This window comes from Juglans regia, chromosome 7 (genome assembly GCF_001411555.2).
Source record: "Juglans regia cultivar Chandler chromosome 7, Walnut 2.0, whole genome shotgun sequence".
Taxonomy (NCBI): domain Eukaryota; kingdom Viridiplantae; phylum Streptophyta; class Magnoliopsida; order Fagales; family Juglandaceae; genus Juglans; species Juglans regia.
Genome location: NC_049907.1, coordinates 20,921,227 through 20,948,789, shown reverse-complemented (window position 1 = coordinate 20,948,789; position 27,563 = coordinate 20,921,227). Strand labels below are relative to the sequence as shown.

Below are 27,563 nucleotides of genomic sequence, written 5' to 3'. Positions count from 1 at the left end.
TAAAATTTAAAAAAATTATAATAATAAATTAGAATGAATTGAAATGAGTTTAATTTTCAAATGAAGCCTTATCTCGTATTGTAAAATAAAAACTATTTTAAAAAACTTAAGAATATTATTTTAAAAGCCTTGGTAGGTGTCTGTCTCGTTGATTTATAGTTGGGTACTCGATTGCAGAGAACTATTTCCCAGGGATATAATGACACGAATACCCTCTAGAAGAACACCTTCCACTTGTCATATTTAGCTTTTACCCACCAAACAGTCGGTTTTCTTTCTTCCTCTTCCTCTCTTCCTCCAAAACAATTCCCAAACAAAATTGCCCGAGAAATTCCCGAGGAAATTAAAGCCAAGAAGTTGTTCGATGATTTCTAAACCCTAACCGGTCACTTGAGGACGATGAGGTCGACCCTCCCTGACATCTTCTTCAGCTCTAACATCACGTTTTCTGCTCCAATTTTCGATGGAACGAGACCGTGCTCTCCCTTCCCAGCCAAACAACAGCGATCCAAAGAATCCGAAGGTGATCGAGTGGGAAGACTTCGAGGAAGAGCTTGCGAGGTTGTGGAGTCTTTCTGCTGCGCTGAAAGAAGCTAAGGAAAAGAAACAAAGTCTTCAACAAAAGCTCGAGGCACTTATTCAGGTAGGGTTTCGATGGGTGAGAAAAGACTAGTGGTGGTTCTTGATTCATTTCTTGGCTTAATTGAACTAGTATGCCCTGTTTAATTGTTGAGAAAATTTACAAGAATAAAAAGAGAAAGATAAATTATATGATTTTTAATGTAGTTAGGGTCTCGGGAACTTTGGGATTTTCCGTGTAAGTGCAGGAAGAGAAATAAATGATATTTTTTCTTTTTCTATGAACTTCAGGCGCTGAAAATTTCAATTTCACACAAATACGTGAACCTTTGTTTGAATAAAACCTTGAATTTGTCATCATAGTAGGGTTCCACTGACTATAATTTGGTATTTTTTATTATGGTCTGTTTTGTATGACGGGAAAATGCAGCAGAGGAAGGGAAAAGGTAAATGGAGTATCTAAATTTATATTATTTTTTAGGATTATATAAAATCTTAAATCTAACTTGCACTGGGATTAGCGTTATATGAGGGCTGGCTGAGTGGAGATAGATTTTTCTACTTAGTGATACATAATTTTTAAATGAGCTCTAATATTTTCTTAAGTTTTTGCGTCTTTCCTGCCCTCCACGTGTAAGATGAAGCATCTTTTGTTAGAAAAAACTACTTGTTGAAGTAATACGTAGATTGAACAAGATATTCAAACCAAGTTTGTATGATCTTTCCATAGATCCATTAAAAGAGAATCTTGGTTGTTTTCCAGGATTGTAATCGTATGCAAGAATGCAAGTATAGTGATAACAAGTTAAATACGTTATTTATGGTCTTCTGAAATTGTTTGGTTCGCTGATGTGATACGCACATGCACATACACATTTTTTTGTGATAAGTAAGCACACATGCATACACTCTATGGACATTCATCCACATTTATTAATATGTGAAGAAGAATTTTAAAGACTGTATCCTGCGCCCCACCTAGGATGTTATAGATCTAAAATGGTTACATTGATTCATTCAGTTTTCTGAACTGATGCAGCCTTAATTTGGTCCCTGATTCATAAAAATAAAAACCAGCATTGTCTAGAGCTCTCCGTCTGAACCTTAGGGTAGATTTTGGTGAGAGATGGGCCCAACGTGTGGCCATATAACATTCAATGCCACCTAGAAGACTGACCTACTCGAACAACAGTTGTAGGTCACATGCTACATCTACGTAATACCCCGATTGTGTGTATAAAAATGGTGAATGAGATCCCACATTGTTTGGGAGGGAGAAGTCATTTATAATGATATCAAGGGGCTCTAATTGTAACATTGACTAGTACTTTTGGAGTATTGGCCTAGGTGTAGTTGAGTTGCCTTCTTTGGGTCTTTACAGTCAGTCAAACCAAACCAGAAATATGAGACTTGAGTTGTGTTACTTATGATGGAATGGCCCAACAAGAATGTCGAACATTTAAGGGGGGAGATTGCAATACCCAGATTGGATTAAGTGTAGGAAGTTGGTGAATGGGATTTCACATTGCTTGGGCCGAAGAAATTTTTGCCCTTTATAATGATTACAATGAGCTTCAAATTGTAACATTGGCCAGTTTTTTTCTTCCCATACCAGCTTTTTTGATTGGTATGGCCTATGGTTTAATCTTATATGTATTATAAAATATCCCAAGTTCTGGGAAGAACCAAAGTGCTTGATTTGATATGGGGTGACTTAGTATCTCGTCTTTCATTCCCATCCAATCAACAAGCTTTATTTTATTTTATTTTTATTTTTATTTTTTATTTTTATTTTTTTTGTTGAGGACCTTTTCCACCGATCAACAGTATAGCTGGTTCATCATTGGATTGGGTTTTGCAAAAGGTTAATGAGATACAACAGTGTGTGGGAATTATATGTGGAGGATTTGAGGATCAATTCACAGCACTACTCATTGCAATTGATGCTTACTTGGAACAAAATTAATATCTAAGAAGAGTAGGGAGTTAAAGCGGCTTGCTCAGTTGCTTGGGCAATCAACTACGATGCTAAAGGGAGGACTAGAGGGAGGGCAAAACTAGTTAAATTATGAAGGCCAGATTTTAACTTGGAATGTTTGGGCAAACGCTTCGCATGTGGAAAGTTGATGTTGTGTGTTTTGCAGGAAACGAAAATGCAATATATTTCTCGTTGGATCATTTGGAGTTTGTGATTTGCCAATACGTAGGATGGTCCTATTTAGCTTCTAAGGGAGCTTTGGGTGGAGTATTAGTTATGTACCGTACAAGGGTTGCAGAGAGTTTTTTTTTTTTTTTTAAGTAAAAAAATATTAATATCAATAGGCGTAACCGAGTACAGGTGTATATAAGAGAGACCACCTAACCCATGATAGAGAGCCCCTAATGAACATCTCCCAAGAGGGAGAAATTAGAAACCTATCCAATATACAACAAGCCCTATTGAGACAAAACGCGCCTCCCCAAAGCAAAGCAAGACATTGTAGCTACCCCAACCTCTTGTTTCCCACACAACTAATACTCCACCCAAATGATCCTACAAGGATGGAGGAAGGCTTAATTAATGCCCTCCCTCTAGTCCTCTCTCGACTTGTACTACTTCCATTTGCGTCGTAGTTGATTGCCCAAGTAAGACGCTTTAACTCCCTATTCTTCTTAAATCTTGATTTTGTTTCAAGCGAGTGACCTGCCTGAATTGTAGTGAGTAGTGCTATGAATTGGTCGTCAAATCCTCCACATGTAATCCCCACACACTGTTGTATCTCGTTAATCTTTTGCAAAACCCAATCCGATGATGATCCAACTATATTGTTTATCAGAGGAAAGATAACAAGGGGACAACATCTTCCCCAGACATAGCTCCCAATTGTACACCAGACCCTAAACATTCATGCTCGCAAGGCATCAACGACAAACTCATATTTTCCCCCCCACCATCTCCTGCATTCAAATCCCGTACCTCCTCAATAACTCCATTGGTTATATCCAATAGTGAGGTCATGGTCACCGTTGGAGGTTTTGGGTTGGTAGCAAGTCTTGGTAGTACTTCAAGTTCCTTCACCTCTAGTGACCCTTTCTGTGCAACTTTGATGGACCCTACATCGAGAGAGTTAAGGAATGCATTGGGGAATATATACTTGATTTTTTTTAAAGGTGGTAGATGATTTTGTGTGGGCTTTTGCTGGAGTTTATGGGCCGAACCTAGATTGGAGGATTGGGGGAGGCGCGCGTTGCCCCAAGCAAGAGATTGTAGGATCATTCATATGGTCATCCAATCAAGCTTGGTCTAGATTTGGATAGGTTTCTAGTTTCTCTCGCTTGGGCTTTGTTTGGATAATTTTCCTAACATGGGCTTAATCTTCCTGATTTCCTTATATATACATATTTATGCTTCTGAGCTAGGTGCTTTATCTTGTATACATCTAGTGTAATTGGCTACGCCTATTGATATTGATAAATTTTTATGTATAAAAAAACATTTCTTGATCCTAATGAATCGTTAGATAAAAAGACCTTTTTTTTTAATCAAGTTTATTGATTATTTGATAATTATTAACACTAATCTTAGTATTTTTTATTCCTGTTAGTTATGGTATCAATATTAACGCAAAACCCCAATGGGTTGGCCCAAGTTGTGAAGACCTTGGTCTTGGGGTATCACTCCTTTCAAGGTCCAAGGTTTAACACTTCATGGGTGCAACAATCATTTGGGGCCACACCTCTGGGTGAAAAACCAGCAATTTAACCAGTTCCGTGTAGAGAAACTTCCGAGGGTGCAGTGCACAGGACTGAGGTTTACTCTGCAGGGGTGGGTCGAAGGGCCCTGCCTTGGAGAGGTTCCCTGACATAAAAAAATAAAAATAAATAATGCAAGCCTTGATATCAATCTTCTTTTTTAAGACAAAAATTGAGAATTTTCCAATAAATTTCTATCCGGAATATTTTCTATATCTATACTATTATCTTCTATTTGATAATTATTTATAAGGATACCTTCTATCATATCAGATAGTTTACGTTTAGGCATATTGCTATTTTAAGTATAAGAATTTTTTTTTCCTTATATAATTGTAATGGCAATCCATAAATATTTGTAAAGGATCATATTGATATTTTTTTTTTAAATGTTATTTTTTATTTAGTAATGAATCTATTTCAAAATAATTTTGTTTTTCATAATCAATGAATTGGTTTTTCTTTTCATATGAATCACATTTGTTTAAATCTTTATTTTTAGTTGTACGAATTTGATATTGATTTGACTCTGTTTCACTGATTTTGTGATGTCAATCTAGACCATCTAATATGAGATAAATCATATTGGTAATGACACTTTTAGCCAGTTTTTCCATTCAATACTTAAAGAATTTTGAAGGTTCTTATGTTGTCTTAATTGGAATGAAATGTTCCTTGCATTCCAACAAAATAGTATTTTATTCATTCTTAAGAAAAAAAAATATGTTCTGTAATAGTTAAGGACAGATCTAAACTTATATAAGTTACTGACTAGGATTTGTGATAATTTGTAGAATACATATGCTTGTGACAAGATAAATCCCAAAAAAATGTGAATTTTTTTTAATACAAAGTGACTTTTTTATAGTCAAAATAAAGTTAATTATACTTTGATTTGTTTTATCAATTCTTTCTTGATTTGCTTTTATTGTAAATGTATTATTTAATAATTTTTATTTTAATTTAAGAAAAAACTGTGCATTGATTCTAGGTATATTAATCTTTTGGAATATGGGCCCACATGTGGATTGTGCCTTCCTTGGGTTGTTCCTAATAGTATCAAAGCAAAACTTAACCAAAACTATTTTTTTGATAGTTAATAAGAAAATTTTATTACCATGAATAAGCAAAACCCAAGTACATAGGATGTATACAAAGGAAATACTTACATCACACTAGAAACAAAAAGAGCCTAAAACAAATCCTGAAAATTAACATCATTCAATACAAGAGCCTTGGCCCACGAACCCAATGTACAAAAGAAAAAATCCCAAAGGTCTCTCAAAGAGCGTTCTGTCTTCAAAACATCTCTCATTCCTTTCTAACCAAAGACACCACATCAAGCACAAAGGAATCATCTTCCATATGGCAGCCATGCAAATTCTCCTGACAAACCATTCCAACATGCAAGAAGATCAACCACTTCCTTCGGCATCACCCAAACAATACTTGTCCGACCAAAAATCTCATTCCACAAAGACTTTGCCACCTCACAATGAATAAAGAGATGATTTATGAGACTAGTCGTACTATTTGTATGATGGAATGGCTTGACAATAATGTTGGGGATTTAAGGGGGGAGAATGTAATATCGTATTCTGTATAAAAAGGTGGTGAATGTGATCTCACATTGCTTGAGAATAAGAAGCTCAAGCTCTTATGATGATTTCAAGGGGCTCCAATTGTAACAACGATTAGTCTCGTTGGAGTATGGTCTCATATGTGGCTTGAGCCTTCCTTGAGTTGTTACAATATCTCTCTCTTAAAAAATCATTGTGGATTTCAAACAAAAAGCTCTAAAGGATCTCGATAAAAAGAAAAATTAGTGTAATTTTTTGTTATTTTTTATTTTGCCAAAAACAGAGGGTAAACTCTTTTCAACCAAGCCATAGGGGTGTTCAACGTCTGCCATTTCTGTATTTACTCCCCATAATAACAATCCATTTCCTTGGAGGAGCATCGGACATTACTTGAAAAATGGTTGTGGCGATATATTAAGGAACTGGAAGCCTTATGGAAAGCAGTGATCGAGAACAAATATGGTGGGTTAGGAGAGGGTTGGTGTACTAGAGAAGTTAGAGGTACCTATGGAGTGGGGCTATGGAAACATATAAAAAGAGGGTGGGAGGCCTTCCATCGTCATACTCGGTTTCAATTGGGTACAAGGTCCAGGATCAGATTTTGGAAGGATGCTTAGTGTGGCAACAATGCTCTTCAAGATTTGTTTCCTATACTTTTCTTGATCGCAAGTGACAAAGATGCCACAGTGGTGGAGGTTATGGGAATCTTGGGTGGGAGTACATATTGGAATATCAATTTCATCCGGGCGGCACAAGACTGGGAGGTGGAGAGTTTTGTAGATTTGTATAGTCTATTGTATTCTTGTCGTCCGAATATCCAACATGAAGATGGTTTGTGGTGGACTCCTGCAGGGAGAGGGGTATTCATAGTTCGTTCCTTTTATAAGGTTCTCACACAAGAATCTGAGACGCAGTTTCCTTGGAAAAGGCTTTGGAAGAACAAGGTTCCACCCAAAGTCTCTTTCTTTGTGTGGACAACTTCCTTAGGTAAGATTCTCACTACAGATAATCTGAGAAAGATGAGGATAACCATTACAGACTGGTGCTGCATGTGTAAAAGTGGGGGTGAGTCGGTGAATCATCTACTTTTACATTGTGAGGTTGCTAGGTCTCTCTGGCATGAGGTGTTTAAAAGAATGGATCTAGCATGGGTGATGCCAGAATCTGTGGTGGAAATGCTGGCGTGTTGGAGCTCCATTCAAGGTGTGCAACAGATCAAAGCGGTTTGGAAAATAATTCCGATTTGTATCATGTGGTCCTTGTGGTAGGAACGCAATAATCGGACATTTGAAGACAGAGAGATCTATGGCGGAGCTTAAAATTTTTTTTTTTAGGACTCTTTGTACTTGGGCAATTGTTGTGGACTTTAATGGCATGAACTTTCATGATTTCTTAATTTCTAATGCGCCTACGTGATAGGGCATAATGCCTTTTGTATTTGGCAGTTGTTACCCATTCTTGAATTAATAATACCCCCCCACATAGCTATATTTTTGCTTGGTTAACCTCAATAGGGAAGGTCATCTCACCATGGATAATCTAAGGAAAAAGAGACATTGTTATTATTGATTGGGGTTGCATGTGTAAGGGGAGTAGGGAGTCCTTGGATCACCTTTTACTCCATTGCAAAACGAGAAGTGCTTTGTGGTGTGTTTCTTTAACTCGGATTGGATTAACTTGAGTTTAGAAGGGTAGGAGACCTTTTTTACTTTTCAAGAGGGTTAGGTGGCTGCACACGAACTGTAGTCGTGTGGAAAATTGTGCCTACTTGCCTCATAGGGTGTATTTGGAGGGAAAAAAGATGGAAATTTGGAGGACTGTGGAGACAGATGATGGAGGAGCTAAAGACTTTTTTTTTTTTTTACTACTCTCTTCCTTTGGAGAGCTTATATAGAATTTAATAGGCTTAATCTCTGTAGTTTTCTAGTATTTTTTTTCTGAAAATAGATAATCGGCTATCTTGTACATATCTTGTGTACGTGGGCTGCACCTTTAGTACTTTATAAGAAATTTATATTGCTTATAAAAAATTAGTTGAATGAGATTCATACATATCAAAGAGTTTGCTTGCTTTCCTTTCCTCTATTATAATATGTACTGGATTTAGAATTTTAATTTGTTTTCCCTTTTCTTTTCGTTTTCCTCATTTCTTGGCAGTCGAACAAAGCATTAAGGCTTGTGGTTTGTTCTATTTGACTCTTCCATCCGTTAGTTTGAGCAACTTACCTTTGTCAGAATTTCGGAATTGCTTGCTTTTGCCTCAAGTTTGTTTGTTTCCATTGTTTACGTTTTGAAAAAATGGGAAAAATGAATTAATTGAGTTATTCACATTATTGAGTTATCAATATTTTCTTTTCTGGCATGTCATGTGAACTAAGTCTTTGTAGCCCCAAAGAGTTTTGGGGCACGATGTTGGAGAAAGGTCTAAAGCTGTGAACTTTTTTATTTTCTTGATCCTTAATGAATTTACCCGCGGATTAGCGGGCCACAACATTGTGGGCAGGTTGATGCTGAGTCATTGAGTCGATTGAATGTGCTTGATGAGATGCGTGAGAAACTGGAAGCTAAAAAACAGGTGATGGAAAGCATGTCAATGAGTTCTAAGCTTGCAAAGGAGGATGCTAAAAAGCAAGAGGACAAACTTAGTGTTGAAGTTAGATCTTTATTGGTTGCTGGGACAGCTCTTTCTGTAGCAAGGAAGCGATTGCAGGTAATTTTAATTCGTACCTGTTAAGATTCCAAGTATTTTTTGGATTTTGATTCATCTTGGAAAATTTAGTAATTTTTATTCTAATATCCACTGCAGTTTGTTGTGTTTACTGTTTGACTGACTTGAAAGCGAGCTTGAATTAAATACTTATGGCAAACAATGTGTATATATAGTTGACTAGATCTGCTAAGATTTTGGTGAAATATAATTATGTGGGAAACCAAGGTAAAAACATATTTCCTGAGTTCAAACTTGTTTGCCAACATGTAAAGTGACCTCTTGAAACGCCATTGATTCCTGTTATGGAGCAGCTTGACTCCTGATGTCATAATTTGGAAACCACGGCTAGTGAATTAAGCCTTTGCAGCTGCCTTGTGAATATTGGATATCGGCTTGTTGATTTCTCAATAACAATTTCATTATCTATAGTCCCATAGAGGAGTGCCATAGTTTCTCACTTTCTAATGATGCATTTTCTCTCTTTTTATTCCCCTTCATGCTCGTTCTTTCTTACTCATGTATGTTTACTCGGAACTTTTCTTAAAGGATGCCTGGTTCTGTACATATGCATTGCCTGGTTCTTTAAAAATAAAATACTGAGGCTTACTACTGTTTTTTATCTTTTTCATTGATCAGTAAACAATAATTTTATTGATGAAAAATATAGGCAGCCTATGTACATGGGACACATATACAAGAGTGACACCTAGGCATGATTAACAGCTGTTACAAGGAAGTCATGGATATTCAAACCATTAAAGTCTATTACAATTGCCCAATGGAATAAAGTGTTGAGAAAGAAACTTTTGAGCTTGTCCATTGACCGTTTATGATCTTCAACGCTTCTTGCATGTGAGACTGAAGCTTTATGGGTTGTAGTATGAGAGACTTTCTTTGTTACAAGTGCATGTGGATTAATACTGTTTTGGGTCTTATTAATATTGGTTACTTGAAGCCTGAAGCTTTATGGATTGCAGTATGAGAGACTTTCTTTGTTACAAATACATGTGGATTATGCAATAGATACCTTTTGTTCCTCATTGCCAAAGTTTCTATTTGTTTGTGCTCCATTTATCTAGATTGGATCTCTTTTGTGTTGCACTAAGTGAGCATTACACATTTGCTTCTTCTGTTAGTTTGTATATTATTTTTCTTTCCATGAACAAGTTGATCAACTTCTTTGATTTTATTCAGTATAGGACTCCATTGGTCTTAAGAAAAGGGCGCCGATGGTCTTAGATTAATTTCCTTTTTTGTTGTATATTTTGTTCATTTATGTTTATAATTATTGAATGCTTTTATCTAGTACTAAAATCACAATTTTCGCAGATAAATTTTTTTTAATGATATCAGTTTCTTATTTCTTTTCCTGGGTGAATGGCTGATGTTATCTTATATTTGCATTGGTGTGATAGAAAAGCTGATCATTTTTTATTTACAGGAATCAAATAGGTTATTTTCTGGAGAAAAAGGTTATGGTAGTCTTCGGAATTTGCAGAAGAGGCTAAGAACAAGGCAACAATATATGATCTCTCAAGTTTCATTGCTCTATCCTGTAAAGATTTCGGTTGGACCTGCACAGGAGCAGGAACTTGAGTTGTTTCCAAGCAGTAGTCAATCAGGTATATGCCAGTGAGTTTTTTTTGTTTTTTGGAGCAGGTATATTCTATTACTGGTCCAGTCAAATAATAATAGTTAAAACTAATATTTTATATATTCTCCAAAAAAAATATAAAGGCGCACTTTTTGCATTTTAAGCTCACTATAAAAAAAAGTGCCGAAAAGCACGATATGCACTTTCATAAAGCACTTTTCTTTTGGTAAAGGAAGTGTTTTGCCCTTGGCACTTTGCTCTTTGCATTTAAGTGTGTTTTTACCAACATTATTTTGGAGTTCCCCAAAAGGGTTTAAACTAGTAAAGTAGACAATCTCTCTCTTCAAGATAAGCCAGCTTCCCTTCATTTCAAATTCAATTGATATTGGTCTTATTGTAACAATCCATGGAAGGCCCAAGCTACATCTAGGCTATACTCCAAAAGGACTAGTCAATGATACAATTGGGTAGTATAACCCATTGGATTTTTTTTTTGATAAGTAAAGCCATTGGAATCTTTATAAAGAGTAAGAACTTCTACCTCACAAGACATATGGGATCCCCTTCACCACCTATACTCCCCAATAGGGGTACCACAATCTCTCTAAATTCCCTATGTTCTCATCCGGCCATTCCATTATAGGTGGCATAGCTAATGTCCCACATTTTTTGTTGGGATTGGTTTGATGCCATTCGTAACGACACAAGGAAGGCTCAAGCCACATATGAGTCATACTCCAAAAAGACTATGTAATAGTACAATTAAAGCCCATTGAAATTACTATAAAAGGCAAGAACTTCTTCCTCCTAAGCAATGTAGAACCCCATTCACCACCTATACTCCTCAATATGGGGTATCACATTTACTTGTGGAAATAATTTGGATTGCTTGCCACTTTTCATAATGTTTTGCTGTCTCTCTTGGAGAGGTTTTGTACCATGTTATAGTTTCGTCATTAATTTATCTTTGTTGGAGGCCATCTCCCTTAGCATCATACGGAGTTTGTGGAATTGTTGTCAAGTGGTGTAGTTGTATTTGGCTTCTAAAGGGGCATTGGGAGGTATCTTGGTAATGTGGGATAAAAGGGTCGCGGACAAGATGGATTATATGTGGAGGATTTTACGGTGGCCATATATTTCAAGAATGTAGAAGATAGTTATCAATGGGCCTTTGCCGGTGTTTATGGCCTTAATTCAAATATTGCGAGAAGAGTCTTGTGTGATGAATTGGCTGGTCTTTGTAGCCTATGGAGCCTGCCTCGGTGCATTGGGATTGATTTTAATGTCACCCACTTCCCAAGTGAACGATTAGGAGGTCCTAGCTCTAGTTTTGCAATGGCGGATTTTTCTGACTTCATTTATGAGTAGGGCTAAGGTTCGAATCCTCTTTGGTGCAAATAATTTTTAGGGGCCATTGGACTGGGGGGAACTTCCCCTTAAATACCCAAGGTGCACTTGCGGGAAACTACTTGTTGAGGGCTTGTGCACCCCCGGGATTAGTCGGGACTTTGTTCTCGGACATCCGATGCACTTGCGGGAAACTCCTTGTTGAGGGCTTGGGCTACGGTTTGTACTCCGGCACGTGAAGGAGGGTTGGGAATTCGGAACTTGTTGGTTTTCAATAAGGCCTTATTGGGTAACCCGGTGTGGATATACCAAAAAGAGGGGAGCTTTGTGGAGGGTCATAATAAATCTAAAATATGGTGGATATTGAGGAGGATGGAGGTCGAATGAGGTGAGCGGATCACATGGGGTGAGGCTTTGGAAACACATAAGAAAGAGGATGGACAATCTTCTCTCGATGCATACGCTTTGCAGTTGGCAATGGTTCAAGAATTAAATTCTGGCATGATTTATGGTGTGGTGATCGAACCCTAAAGGAAGCTTTTTTTTTTTGATAAGTGAACCCTAAAGGAAGCTTACCCAGTGATTTACAGTATTGCATGAAGACAGGAGGCTTCAATTGCAGACCTTATGGATCTATCTAGTGGTTCCCCTCAATGGAAGGTCATCTTTCATAGAGCTGCACAAGATTGGGAAATTGACACATTTACACATTTTTTTCATCTTGTATATACTTGTAGAGTGAATGGGGGAGCTGACCAGATCTTTTGGTGTCCATCCAAGAAGAGGAGATTCATTGTTCATTTGTTCTACAAGTCCCTTGTGACACAAAGTACAAATCCATTCCCATGGAAGAACATATGGAAGACTAAGGCTGTGTTTGGGTAGTATTTAATATTTTATCATTACATTTCACTATTTTTTATTACTATCCACTATTATTCAATATTTTTTCATTATTTTTTCACTACTATTCACAGTTCATCTGAGATCACCTCACTACCCAAATGTAGCCTAAGGCCCCAAAAAAGCTTCTTTCTTTGTATGGACAACTTCACTAGAGAAGATCCTTACCTTAGATAATCTAAGGAAATGCTAAATCATTTTGTTGGATTGCTATATGTGCAAGGAAAGTGGGTAGTCTATGGACCACCTATTATTGCATTGTGATGTAGCCATGAGCTTATGGAATGATATCTATGCTGAGTGGGGCTCCATTGGGTGATGCTACGAAGAGTGGTTGATTTACTTGCTAGTTGGAGAGGCATCCAAGGTAACTCTCAAATAGCAGTTTTGTGGAATATGATCCCGATTTGTTTATGGTGGTGCATATGGATCAAGAGGAATGGTCAGTTTTGAGGATTGTGAACAGACAAAGGACGAGCTTAGAACGTTTGTAATTAATACCTTATTCCCTTGGTCGATTGTAATACATTTTAATGGCATGAATGTTCATGATTTCCTTGTTTCTTTAGACACTCATGCATAGGTGTTGTTCTTGTATATGTTCTGTGTACTTGGCTATGCCTATTTTTTTAATAAAGTTCTTACTTGCTGATAAAAAAAAAAAAAAAACTTTCTTTCTACTGTCAGGGGGTTCTCCTGGATCAAAACCTGCTCATCAAGGATCCTTGACAATTTTAGGTCTCCACCTGAGTATGCTTCCTTTTAAGAAGATGAGCTTTTTCACGGATAAGAGGGAGGTTCAGAGGTCTGCAACTGCCCTGGGATATGTCGCACATGTGCGTTCTTTCTCTTTGCTTGACTTAAAAATTAGTATTATCAACTATCATGGATCATATACTATCTACTCCTTTATTTGATGAGTCACTGCATTCATTTGGTTTGGACTTGGTATAATACAGTTATTTTTTATTAATCCTAAATGCTATCAACATTGTTTCATTGTGTTATTATTATATGCTGGTGCATTTTAAGTAGCAGGCTTTTTGTCAACTTGTTCAAAGCCTGGTTGCCAAAGCAAGATATTGGATTGTACTTTATCAGCCTGATTTTCTTGCAGGCTGTTTCTCTTATAGCTTCCTACTTAAACGTTCATTTGCGTTACCGTTTGCGCTTGGGTGGTTCTCATTCATATATTATTGACCATGCACCTTCATTAGAGCCCACTTCTTCAGATTTGTCTTCAAATACAGAGATTTCTACAACTAAGAAGGATGTGGAGTTCCCTCTCTTTTTAGAAGGTCAAGACACTACAAGAGCCGCTTATGCTGTATTTTTGCTGAATAAGGTGTGCTTTATTTCATGTGGCATCTTTGGGCTCTACAATTCTCATGAAACATTAAATAAATTATATTGTTTGGACTATTAGTATGGCAACGTAAGGAGTCTTTGAATTCTTTCAATTATTTAGGCATTGCAATATTGCTTGCTTACTCTAGTTGCTTCTCCTCCTGGCCCCGTTAGAGCTAGGTTTTTAAGCTATCCTACTTTGGCCATTTTTTATTTTTTTTATATTATGAGTAACAATTCATTAAGGTTTGAGTATAGTTACAATGCATTTTCTCTGATCCTACTATGGTTTTTCCACAGTCATTGTTGGATACATCTCTAAAGGGAAGTAAAGGGTTGAAAAGCTCACTTTTGAAATGTTGTTTATTTCATATTTTTATGTTTCTACTTAATTTTTTTGGTGTCAAGTAACAATGATATCGTGTAAATATTGCATTAATTTGGAAGGTTCATAGATATGATATTATTCAGTATTCTCATCCGTTAATCATTTACACTCTGCTGTTGCAAAGACTGAAATCCTCTTAAAATCCCTATATTCACTTTCTTGAGAATATGGTTTGGAGTTCACTCTCTTGAGGGCATTGTTCGATCCTTTTTGCATCCAAGTAGGATGCAATATTTAAGTTGCATGATCCATTTTGCATCATTCCAGCGCATGATTCACTTAATAATTAAGTTGCATGAGGCAGCAATTAATATCAATATTCCGCCAGTGCTAGGTATATTTATTACTTTTTTTAACATTTCATAAGTCATAGCATTTTTTCTTTTTTCAAATTTATTTTTGGAGAACTGAAATTCGGAGATTTTGTTTTGGTTACTCCAAGTAGGATGACGTTCACCTGTTTGCCCTCTGGATGTAGGATTTGGAGCAGCTTTTGAATTCTGTTGGTGTAAAGAGTTTAGGACCGCGCCAGATATTACCTAACTTGAAGGAGCTTCTAAGAACTATCCAGTCTGCAGATTTTAGAACTACATGATTATGCAAAATGATCGACCGTAAGTTAGCTTCTCTGTAAATGGATTAATTTTTTTTTTTTTTTGAAGCTTGGGTGCAATTTTTTTTATGGAGCACCTTCAATGAATCGATATAGTTTTCTCTGTCATTACAATTGATTGAAGCAAATTTTGCTCAAAAAGGAAATTCTTTGTTGGAGCATAACTCATGTAAGAAAGGAGATTTGATTCTTCGTCGCTAATGTTACTATGCATACGTTTTGTTATTATATGTTTTAGATAAGGGACTGACTACTTAATACTATTGTTCTCGTGGTATATGATTTTTTATTTTCTTTCTGGCTTTTGTCTTTTTTATTAAAGGTATCTTAGGTTTATTATTATTATTTTTTATAATTCTTAGGTTTATTATTTTTAAGCTTGCACGTTGGAAAAAAACAAAATGAAAAACGTTGCTGAAATAAGTATAAGTGAAAAACAAGGTCACCATAACAGGAAAATCTCTCTTTTACAGAAGTTTATAGGCCTTGTTTTTAGAAGGTTTTCAAATGTATCTCTTTTACGGAAGTGTATTAAAAAATATCTTTATCATCAGCAAAAAAAAAAAAAAAAGCAAAAAAAGCCAAAAAGGCAGTACCATGATGATACTCTATTTGAATATGATAGTGTTGTGTATATTAATAAATCTTAAATACAAAATGTTTGATTAATAACTTTTTATCTCAAAAGCTAGAAGAATGCGTTTTAGGTGTTTGGATTTATACTGTAACATAAAAGTTTCCCGAATAAATGATGGATAAAAAAATTCAATTAGTCTAAGAAGAATGAAACCCTAAAAAAAATAAAATAAAATAAAGGGTGGAATTTGATGTGAGAATGTTGAGTAGCAAAATTTAATTGGGATTATCGTGCAACTTCCCCTATATCAAAAACCATATTCTAACCCACACTGGATTACAAGCTGCAACCCCGAAACGAACCCGTCCCCAAGAATTCCTGTATTGGTTGTTCTTCTCATGTGTCGTGAGGGCCGTCGGGACCAGAACAAGGTTTACTTACCTAGAGATGGCTTCTGTCTTTGAGGATCATCCGGATTGGCTGCTTGAGTTCTCCTGGGGATATTAGAAAAATTGGAACTGGAGGATATTCGCACACGTCTTCAGCTCTTCCCTTTTCAGTTTAAACATATATACAACATTCACGCAACTAACTGAAATTTTGGTGAGCTGTGTAAGTAAGTGATCAGTGTGCTTTTTATCTCATGTCATGTAACTCAACTCAGTTTTATGTAAAGTCAAAACTACAAAAGCACATGTAAAAAAATACAAGACTACAAAAGAGAGAGGTAGTGGCAAACAACAATAATCAGACTCTCTTACAATTGTTCTGTTTTTTTTTTTTAGTTTGGTGGTTAAGTAGACTATTACATGTTTCACGTATGCTCTAATGATGACAACCTAGGCGTAACAACCATGGTCAAAGACAATCAAGTTTGGTAAGTAGTTCTTCCAGCTACAACTGCAAGACACTAAACATGGGATCGCAATTCAAGCTGGTAAGTGGAGCCTTTCATTGTTCTTCCAGCTGCAAGACATATTAACAAGGCATCACCATTTTCTGCTTTTAATAGCATTATGTCTGAAAAGTTTTAGGAATATTAAAGCATTTACCTCTGAAAGTAATAGTAGAAAAAATCAGCATAGAGCAGTGTCTGGATAAGCCCTGATATCCAAGCTGCAAGAGCAGAGAACCGTTTCTCAGCATCAGACAAGAAAAAGAAAGGAAAAGAACAGAGAATCTTCATAGAGATGTTAAGAATCGGGTGCAACAAATGAGTCATACTTATCCATTGGACATAATAATGCTTCTCGGTAAAGTAGCGATAGATCCAGTTTAATATATACAGCGCTCGATAGGCACTGCAGTAAGGTAAGCAAACTCAATCAATAATTATCTCAGTTTCAGCCAGCAAATGATAGAGCAGTTCAAACTAAGAATCTACAGAACTATCATGTGACAAAAATGGAAATTCAAAAAGGCTTGAGCTACTCAATACACCATTGAAAGTTTCAGTCATCTTCCCAGGCCAGGAACATGGTCATGTGGAGATAAATTGCATGCTTTAAAAGACAAGTAGCTACTAAATCTATGCAAGTTGTGAGGTGGTGAAGCAGTAACAACCTAATGGTATAATAAATTGCAATCGTGACTACAACTCTTACTGCAAGGATTAGCTTCTAACTCCAGGCCTAATTACTTGACTCAATAAGATTTTATTTTACCTACAGAAAAAAAAGCTTCTATCTCCAGTGTAAGGATTGAAAAGAATCCTGGAATTTCTCTAGATAAAATATTCCAGGATTCTTTTTCTATGTTAAGGGAATATTTTATAAAGTAAACTTCCCTTGCAAATTTTTATGTGGATGGTAATCATATTTTTGTAGGAGTTTTTTTTTTCAAAAAAGTAATTATACTTTTATAATGTAATTGTATTTAGCTATTGATATTTTGAGCTCTACAATGAATAGGCTTAGGACAGGTGTAATGGCTTGTATGGTGAAGCAAATATAGGAAGGGCTCAAATTAGGGTTGTTAAAAAGGTCATCATATCTTGGAGACAAAGGAAATTATAAGGTATTTTGCTCTGTTTTCCAGCCACCTCTTCTTTATCTCTCTTTCCCTCCCTTAACCCTTCCTTAAAGTAGTCGTGGCCTCAATCTATTTACATTACTTGTATATCTGCTCACTTTTTCCACACTAATCATTAAGTAGTTCATATCCAAGTTCAATGGCCTCATAAATGGCTGTTTTCATTTTTTTATTTGATCAGCATATGGCTGTTTTCATGTTGTAAGAGCATGTTTGTAATCACTTCAATTGAAGTCCTAAAAAAGGAACTCGAGAAGGAGAAGATCTAAGAAAGAGAGAATGAAAACAAGTTTTCATGAACTGATGATCTGGAAACAATACTACGATCTATGCTAGAGTAAAGAACAAAGTTTCTCAAGGTTGGTTTCTGTAAAAAATCTATAAAATTTGGGACCCCATCCTGACAGACTGACAACCCCAGGCACTGAAAACAAGGCCTACTACCTTATGTATTGTTCCTCATCATGCCGTCCTCTGAGAATCAATTTGGGGTGTTTGAGCAAACCAAAGACTGGGCTAGCTAAGAATACCAAAATGATTTTAAAGCATTTTGTATTTGTCAAGTTTTTATAATATATAGAACTGTTTCATCAATTGTTAATACTACCTATAAAAAAAAAAAAGTTGTTAATACTTAATTTTGGCATTTTTTTTGGATAAGTACTTAATTTTGTTAATTACAATAAATATGTTTTCCTTTTAAAAAAAAATTGAAACGGAATTGTGGATGATGAAAAACTGTATAAAATGAAAGAGTGCTACTCTGCCGCCTGAGTAGCACCGCTCCAAGTGTCCACTAGGCCAAATTGGCATTTTCATTTTTTTTCAATTTTTTTATTCATATTTTTTTATCATTTTAAAACATTTTTTAAAAAATATATAAAAAAAATATCAATACACTAATAGTCACTTCCTTAACTATTACCTAAAGAAAAAAATTAAGAAAATAAAATAAAATACATGAGGTGTCAAAATGAGGGGGCAAGTTGAGTGGACAAAGTCGCATTTTTCAAAATGAAAACCAGTTCAAAACTGAATCAACTTTTAATTTTGATTAGTTATATGGCTCAGTAAACAACCCTTTTTAAGAAGACTTCCCTAAGGTACTTTTAAACTAAAATTTTCACCAGTAAAACCACTCAATCTCCCTACCCTCATAAATAAATAAATAGTCTAAACTTGAGGATGTCTCCTAAGATCTTTCAGCTACTCTATAAAGTTGATTTCGCAGTTTTCATTAAACAAAATCTTTCCAGCATGATCCAATCAGTTTTTGCAAGTACGAAAGGGTCAGTACAGTTCCTAAATGCATATAACCCCCAAGGGTTTGTTTTGGTGTTCATTATCATTCTGACCTATTTAAGAACACTGACCTGAGCCAATATAAAATTACATATACAGGCATGTTTATTAAAAAACTACACATGTAAATGTACAGGGGATGATTTTTTAGTGAGCTGGGTAAGTTCCTAGTTAAAGATGAATCTTGGGAAGATATTGACCATGGACAACTTGAGAAAGAGGGGCTGCATTGTGATGGATTGGTGCTATTTGTGTAAAAAGAATGGAGAATCAGTGGACCACTTATTATTGCATTGTGAGGTGACAAGGGTGCTGTGGGATGAGATCTTTAAAAGAGTCGACATCGCATGGGTCATGCCTTTGAGGGTGCTGGATTTATTGGCCTGTTGGAAGGAGATTCAAGGCTGTCCTCAAGTGGCAGCAGTTTATGTGGTGTATTTGGTCGGAAAGAAATGAGCTGTGTTTTGAAGATAGGGAGCGTACAATGGCGGAGTTGCAGAATTTTTTCGTACACACTTTAATGCTTTGGTTTTCAGCCATTGTACTTAATGGAAACAATGTGCATGACTTCTTGTCTTTAGTCTCTTGATCTTAGAATGTATTTAGGTGTTCTTTTGTATACTTCCTGTGTACACGGGCTATGCCTATTTCATTCGTATCAATAAATTTACTCCTACTTATCAAAAAGAAAAAAAAGAGTATGCGAGACCGATGCAAGCACAATAGACCGAACCTCAAAACAAGCTTCCATATTTTACATATATAAGATTTACTTGTAACAATGCAAAGGGCAAAGAGTGAAACAGATCAACAACTTAACCGTGACAATGACACGAGACTTAAGATTCCAAGTAACAGCATATAATTAGTATCTTGGTAATTGCATAAATTAGTAGAAAGATACTTGGAAACGATAAGCTACCCAGATGGAAAACATATTTTCCAGTCAAGTATTCAATAACATTTTGTGCCCTGGAACAATAAAACACAGATTGGAAAAAGTATATTACCCAAGGAGGAAAACATATTGTCCAGTCAGGTTGTCAATATTTCTTGTCCTTTGCAACAATACCAGCTGAGGCACTATGGCAACAGCTTCCAAATATATTGAAAAGGTCCACATTACCTGCGCAAGGGCATGCATTAAAACACATACGTATGAAAAATTTGGAAAAAGTACTATATAGAGCCCATCATTTCCTCAATAAAATTTTTTTAATACAAGTATCAGTGTCATGTTGCTGCTGGTGACATTGACACAAGCATCAAATTTGAGATTCATCGCATAAGTAAAGGAATTTTGATACCTCTGTAAAAGTGAATTTGTTATTTATGAGTAGTGCCAAAAGCAGGCAAGGCAACACAAGAAGAACATGTCGAAAAGTGTCTTGGTCCTTATCATAGGTTCTGCGAACTATTTTGTGGTGCCTTATGTACCAAACAATTGAGAAAGAGCTCCCCAAGAATATTAACTTCATTATGGTATTATAAAGCGAGTTGAAACGTGTAAATAAATCCAAATAGCGAGCAGCAAAAACAAGAGCATAGAGTTCTTGAGTCTTCAAGGAAATGCCTGCAAAAGTGTAGCGGGTCAAAATCCATAGACTGCAACCACCTTTATAAGCAGAAGAATAACATTGCGTAATAGACATCGCCCCAAAGAAAACATATAAACCACAGCATACAATTGCATATAAGATTGGAACCAAGGTGAAAGGCGAGAAGCCGTAAGATTTAACTAATTACCTACAGACAGAAAACTTCACAAATACAGATTCTCATGAGCATATATATTGGCAAGTAATTAATATTAAAATTATTGCTCTGATGTAAGGAGTAAAAACCAATGAAAAAAATTAACAAGAAACAAACGAGGAAAGAAAATTCGTAGAATACAATGCATGCATGAACTAGGCAATTCAGCAAACACATAGTGGAGGATCGAAAATCCAGAAAAACTGGGAGAGAAGTCCTATGTTATGATTTCCTATCCAGCACACACATCTTTCTGTCATAGAGATCTCAGCGCATAGGTCGTGTAACAAAAGCTTCACTTCTATAAGCTTGACAGACCAAGATAAGGAGGGCAAGTCATAGAACTTCACTGATCCATCTATTTTACATAAAACTGAATTTAAAGCGAAGTATTACAAAAATCTTACATGAGGTTATATTCAGGAAATTTTTCTTTTTCAAGAAACCATTGAACATAAATGTAGATGCATCCAATCTCCTCACTCAGTTTGGATTGGTAACAAAAATAAATAAGACCTTTGTACATCACAACCTGGGTGGATGCTTAATTTCACTCCTCCCACCCCTTCTCCACTTATGCCATTTTGACCCACCTCCTATTTTTATAATCTGCCTTGAACTACATTAGTCCTTAATATTATCCTTGATCTTAGAACATATAACCAAATTATTTCGAGAGATATTCCATCATCTTGTCTTCAAATTTGTGCTGCCACTAGTGTTGGCAAAGCCAATTAATTCGGTACATGATCATTCGGCTGCACTTACACTGCTAAAGCTGGCAGAACTTTTAATAAAGTAAGGCACCAGTGCATTCCATATAAAGTATAACTTCTACTTAATTGAAAAAAAAAAAAAAAAACATAGTCATTTTCTTATCTTTCCAATCATCTTGTTCAAAAATCTTCCACCAAGTGTGTTAATTTCAGATAATTTCATGGCATTTCCATATCATTATGTATGGTTTTGCATAAGTAACTCTTTTCTCTTTCAGGTCATGGTATTATCAGTTATATTTCTTTTACACTTCTAATGTAGAATTACCTCTTTTTTTTCATCTAATTAACTAAAACTAATTTTCAAGTAAAAATTTTCAACCATTGGATTCCCTCATGGTGTTAACTTAACCTTGTTTTTAATTTTTATTTAGGAGAGTCTTTTCTCAAATCCAACTGTTTTCAAAACTAGTAAGAAAGTTATTGAGTGTCTTTGGTCATGCAAATATTTATAGAAGTTCTTATATTGTCCTTAAAGCACCACTTTTCTCTCCTGTTCTTTTCAATTTCTAAGACAGACGTAGACCACAAAATCGTCTCTCTCTGGATCTTCTCATAAACTTTTTTACGCATGTTGAGTGCACATACAAACATATACATTTGCAATTGTTACTTCTATTTTTATGAGTTTTGCCTATCTATTTAATTAAAAAAAAAGTATAATTTTCCCCATATAAACCATTTTTATACAAATATAACATATGAAAATCACCCAAAATATATTGCCAAATGCCCAAAAAATCAATAATGAATGCCACACGTTAAATATCATGCTCCACTGTTTTAATAAGCATACTTCTATTCATAGTTCCATTAAAAGAAAAAAATGAAAACCTACAGTTCACTCATAGCATACTCAAAATAGAACATGATATTTAAGGATCAGAATGTATGAATTAAGTATACTTTCATCTATACAGTACACTATTTACATCAAATGAAACCTTCTAATCCTCATGTACTGGAAAACAAAGTAATACGAAATTTAGCAAACCCATCAAACCGACTCGTCTTTACCAAAGAAACCCCACCCCAAAAAAAAAAAAAAAGACGAAAGAAAGAAAAAAGAATCATCCAAGACCCAATAGCTTGTGATCAAAATAATTCTAAACATACAGAATTCCACCGATGAAAATGATGTGCGGTGATGCCATAACTACAATTTCCTCCAGTCTCCTACCCTACCCTTAAAATTACTGTTTGGTTGCTGATAAAATGGGACAAAACATAACAATCCAAAAATATTAATTAAGTATTCCGCCATTTTGTTTTTACAAGTAAGGATATTCCGCCATTCGAAAGCCAGGAAACCAGAAACCCCAGCTTAACTGAGCTCAATCCAACCATTTGGCTCAGCTGAAGTGAACCAACTCCTCTCTCACCGAACTAAATACAAGATAAAATTACTTTACATTCAATACTAGTTTTCTTTATGTTTCCTTCCTTTTTACTCAGCTAGCAAACAAGCTACAACGAACATAGCTTAGAAAATGTAACTCATGATTATTTATATACATATACATATATATATATATATATATATATATATATCTGTTACATACATAGGTGAAAAATAAAATCAACTATACTTCAAACAGAAATTAGATATATAAGTATATATGGAGAGAGAGAGAGAGAGAGAGAGAGAGAGAGAGAGAGAGAGAGAGAGAACCAGCGCAGGATTTGATGGTGTGGATCTTGAGGAGCAAAACGACGACGCTGACCAAATGGGTCATATCCCCCGCTAATCTGAATAGATTCATCATTCTGAGTGTGTGTGTGTTTGGATTAACCGAAAAATGCTTTCTCGGGAAAATCTGTGCGGAATTTCTGCAGATCTCCGACACCAGCCGATAGAGGTTAGAGAGATTCTTCACTCCAGTTTATTGTTCAGGTTTTTATCTTTTACTCTTTTTCTTTTTATGTTATCGAGACTATTTTAGAGTTTTTTTTTTTTTTTTTTTTTTTTAATTTCTACGCAGTATTTGTATTTGAGAGTTGAACTGAATCAGAATAAAGCAGAAGGAAAATCATATAAATGCATCTGACTTCTGTGCTACAAATTAATATATGACTTTTCAAAATTGTTTTTAGGATTTTGTATATCTGTCAACAAACTAGAAAGCAGGAATTTTCCCATGGAGTTGGGCTTCAACTAATAGACATTTTGTGCTTTCGTGGTCTTGTGCATTCATTCACGTGTCTCTGTGTATCTTGGCTATTTGGGCTTGCTCCTTATTATTATTATTTTTTTTTTTACAAGTAAGAAGATTTTATTAATCTACATAATTAGGCATAGTCTAGATACACAAAAAGTATATGAGAGATGAACCTAACTATAAGCTAAGTACTGTGAAAATCAGCATAACATTCAATAATCAATACAATAGCCAAAACCCAGAGTAACAATGTATAAAAGAAAGTCCCTGAATCCCTCCCATCCAACGTTCTCTATAATCAAAACAACGATCGTTTCTTTCGTTCCAAAAGTACACTAAGAGTGACAATATTTGACACGATTCGTTAAACCAATACGAACAAATACGAAATTAGTAAGTTTAGATTTGATGTTAATAGGTTCGGGTCAAATGGGCTGACCCGTTAAAACAAGATTCATTAACGGGTTAACCTGATTAACTCATTTAGACTTGTTAAATTTTTTACTCAAAATTACAATTATATCATTTTTAACCTAAAACAAAAATACCATAATCTCATTTCGTATTTCCTAATTCTCTCTCGAACCCTCACTCTCTCTTGATTCTCAGTTGATTAGTTCTCACGAGTCATGACCGCCTCACACACTTTCTTTGGATTGTAATTTTTGTATTTTTATTATTTAGATTGTAATTTTGAATTTATATAGTTAGTTTTATATTTTTGGGAGATATTGTGATTTTAAATTTTATGTGAAATTATGTCAATCAGGTCAAATAAATTATTTTGGTCAATTCAATTCATTTACAGAAATGGGTTAAAACAGTTTGATAAGGGTCGTGTTGTGTCGATATATTTTTAATTAATTCATAACAGATCAAAACGGGTGGTATTGTATCAACCTGTTATTTTAATGGGTTGTGTTAGAGTTTGGAAATCTGACCTATTAAGATTAACAGGTTGTATTTGAGTTTACTCATTCATATAATATACACGACTTGATACGACACGAACACGACCAGTTAACACGATTTGCCACCCTAGCACACCACATTAAGTATGGAGGCACCATCTTCCAAACAATCATGATTTGACGATTGCCCAAAATTCCTCTCCAACATGACAATAAGACTTCGTTTGGATGATGAACTCATCTGAGATGAGTTCATTTTTAGAGTGCTTCCGACGTCCAAACACAATGTATCTTCATTTTAAACTACTTCCTCTTAAGACTTCGTTGACCGAACTCTCTCTTATTTCTCTTTCCTTAATGGGACCCACTGACACACTCTCTCTCTCTCTTTAATTGTGGGACCCACTAACTCTCTCTCTATTTCTCTCTCTTCCTCTTTATTTGCACGCCCTCTCTCTATTTCTCTCTCTTTAATTGTGGGATCCACTAATACTCTCTCTCTATTTCTCTCGCTTTCTCTTTAATTTGTGGGACCCATTGACTAGTAGCCCATTGACTCTATCTCCCTCAATGCTGTGTTCGGCGCCAGATGAGAAAAGAAAAGTTTTTACTGTCAGGTGAACAGTATAAAATTAATGGTGGGACTTTTTCTTACAACTTCTTATAAATATATCTAAACTCATCTTGACATCCAAACACATTTGAAACTCATCTTAAGTGGACCCCACCAAACTCATTCAACAATCTCAACTCACTACTATTCATAAAAAACTCAACTCATCTCAACATCTAAACGCAACCTAAGTCGACCACCCTCCTAGGCACGACCTAGGCAATCCTAAGCCTAATAAAGATTTCATCTCATCAAGCCTTAACCACATCATAGTGAAGAATAAATTCTTCTCTATCTTATTCTAACAAGAGATGGGCTTAATTCTACCATGCATTCAATGCTTACAAGAGTAATGCTATTCTCTATCTAAATTTTCATTTTTTTAATTTAGTGTTAGATATAGTTATAAGTTGTACGAACATTGTGTACTTCTTTTGAAAAGGATAAGGATCTATCATTAAAAAATTATTATTTTTTATACGAATCTCATATTTACTCATATTTTTCAAATGAAGTGTATAGCGTTTGCGCATTCTATAACTGCAAATATCATTTATCTTTTCAATTATATTAGTTGATGTGGTGTAGTTTTAAGTGGCCTATAAGTCAACAGCTTATTCTCGGATCTCTTGATGCTAGTATGATTTTTCAAAGCTCTAGTTGGAATATGGCTGAGCAAAAATTCAAAAATCCGACTCTGCCTCCGCTACGTCTCTACTCTAACTTCGATAAGTTGAAGTTGGAGTTGGAGTTAGAGTTGGAGTTGGAGGTGGCGATGTATCGACTTTGACTCCGATTGTCCGACTCTGACTCTGATTGTCCGACTCTGACTCTGATTGTCCAACACCGACTCCGATATTATACATATTTTATAAAAATATATGTATTTTTTATATATTAATCATATATATTTTATATAACTTTAACTTATATAGTTAATTAAATTTAATAATATACTAGTATGAACAAATTATTATAAAATAATATGTTTATACTATAATATAAATATACTAAATTCACTAATAATAGTTTAGTATATATAAACATCGTACTATTAACTATTACTATCGTGTAACACTAATGTATAATAATAATTAATGTATAAACACTAAAGTATAATAACTAAAGTATAATAACATGCACTAGTAATATATAATAACATGTAATACTAATGTATAAACATTAACATATAATAACATGTATAATAACAATAATTTGTACAATGATTTATTTTTTCAATTTTGGTTATGTTTTAATAAAATTGAAATTGAAAAAATATTTAAAAAAAAAAGAAATCTGGAAGTCCAAATTCGATTAGTGAGAGTCCAAAATTATCAAACTAAAATTTTAAATGGGTTAAAAAAAAAGTCAAAATCCGACTCTGTTCCAATAAGTCGGAGTTAGAGTTAGATCGGAGGCTATGCGAATCGGAGTCAAAGAATCCGACCTCTGATAAAATTGGAATTAGAGTTGGAGGTAGGGTGCTCAGCCCTAAGTTGGAAGAATCTCTTTGAAGTTAATTTGATATCGTTTCACCCACAAAAGTACCACTCTAAATTTGAGGGGTTTTTATTTTATTTTATTTTAAGTTAGGGCATGTTTAGATACAACTTGTTTGTAAATATATCTCATCTCAAAAATTTTATCTCATTTTCAAACATAATTCAAATATAAATATTTTCAAACTAATCATTACATTTTCAAACTGTCAAATAAAAAATAAAAAAATAAAAAATAATTTAACTTTTTCAAATTTTCAAATAAAAATAATATTATAAAACCATATTATAAAATATTTTAACTTTATAATAATTTTTATTCAATTTTCTCTCTCTCATTTCCCAAAATTTAAAAAATATTCAATTCAAACTATCTCACTACTATTCACAAACTATCTCACTTCCCAAATGAGCCTTCTATATCTCATAATTTTGTAAATAGTAGTGAAATGATTTAAGTGAATATGTTTTCTTGGGTTTTGAAAAATTGGATAGAAAAAGTTAAATAAAATATTATAAAGTTAAAAAATTTGTTTGAATATAATTTTTAATATTATTCTTATTTTGAAATTTGTAAAAGTTGTATTAATTTTTGTGTTTAGATAATGATTAAGTAGTGGTTAGATGAACAAGTTGAAAAATTGAAATTGAAATATATTTTATATTTGAATGATGTTCGAGAGAATGAAATTATGAGAATTTTTGATAATTCTGATAATACTTTACCTGTCCAAACATGCTCTTAATCTAATGATTAATAGACTATTAAGAAAAATCCAAACCATGCATTGAGTTGGAGGGGATAGTACTTAAAAAAAGAAAAAAGTAAGATTAGGTTATTCACGCAATGCTAGAGAAGGATACAGAAGAAAACGAAAGCAAGAAATTCAGCAATAGTTTATGGTTTTGAAGTAGCTTTTTTAACAACTTCATAATAAACTGCCAAAAAAATTGCATCATCAAAGACAATTGACCGTTACATTCACACGAGACTCGAGGGAATAATATGTCGAGCTTTGGACAGCATGGTGCCATACGTGACCCGTGATGCCTAACAAAAACAACATATTTATCTTGGAGGAATATTTTAATTATAAAAGAACTATAAAGAAATTAAATAAACTCATAAATTGACGTGATTTGATAT

General features: G+C 34.7%; 2 protein-coding genes across 3 annotated transcripts; one reads left to right on the top strand and one right to left on the bottom strand.

Annotated features, from left to right (window-relative positions):
* The first annotated feature begins 224 nt into the window (after window positions 1-224).
* LOC109003441 (UV radiation resistance-associated protein) lies at window positions 225-15,070 on the top strand. 2 transcript variants are annotated; one of them, XM_018981560.2, is made up of 6 exons: window positions 225-643; window positions 8,395-8,601; window positions 10,043-10,223; window positions 13,133-13,281; window positions 13,563-13,790; window positions 14,659-15,070. In XM_018981560.2, exons 1-6 carry the CDS (start codon window positions 464-466, stop codon window positions 14,773-14,775), a joined length of 1,062 nt encoding a protein of 353 aa, XP_018837105.2. In that variant the 5' UTR covers window positions 225-463; the 3' UTR covers window positions 14,776-15,070. The 2 variants fall into 2 exon arrangements, with proteins under 2 accessions (XP_018837105.2, XP_018837106.2); XM_018981561.2 differs by having other exon boundaries at window positions 557-643; window positions 8,373-8,601.
* Window positions 15,071-15,990: 920 nt separating this feature from the next.
* On the bottom strand, window positions 15,991-23,189 carry LOC109003442 (ER lumen protein-retaining receptor-like). Its single transcript, XM_018981562.2, has 6 exons — window positions 22,907-23,189; window positions 20,011-20,276; window positions 19,714-19,829; window positions 16,595-16,671; window positions 16,423-16,486; window positions 15,991-16,336 (listed from the first exon to the last, which is right to left on the bottom strand). The coding sequence occupies exons 1-6, from the start codon at window positions 22,998-23,000 to the stop codon at window positions 16,300-16,302; spliced, it is 654 nt and encodes a 217-aa protein (XP_018837107.1). The 5' UTR covers window positions 23,001-23,189; the 3' UTR covers window positions 15,991-16,299.
* Window positions 23,190-27,563: the final 4,374 nt, after the last annotated feature.

Excerpts from the sequence above, each read along its gene's own strand:
- LOC109003441 (XM_018981560.2), top strand. The coding sequence starts at position 464 with ATGGAACGAGACCGTGCTCTCCCTTCCCAGCCAAACAACAGCGATCCA. Across the intron at positions 8,602-10,042 it reads TAGCAAGGAAGCGATTGCAG|GAATCAAATAGGTTATTTTC; the intron begins GTAATTTTAATT and ends TTTTATTTACAG. Across the intron at positions 13,791-14,658 it reads CTGTATTTTTGCTGAATAAG|GATTTGGAGCAGCTTTTGAA; the intron begins GTGTGCTTTATT and ends CTCTGGATGTAG.
- LOC109003442 (XM_018981562.2), bottom strand. The coding sequence starts at position 23,000 with ATGATGAATCTATTCAGATTAGCGGGGGATATGACCCATTTGGTCAGC. Across the intron at positions 20,277-22,906 it reads CACCATCAAATCCTGCGCTG|GCATTTCCTTGAAGACTCAA; the intron begins GTTCTCTCTCTC and ends ACACTTTTGCAG. Across the intron at positions 16,337-16,422 it reads TTCTACTATTACTTTCAGAG|CTGGAAGAACAATGAAAGGC; the intron begins GTAAATGCTTTA and ends TATGTCTTGCAG.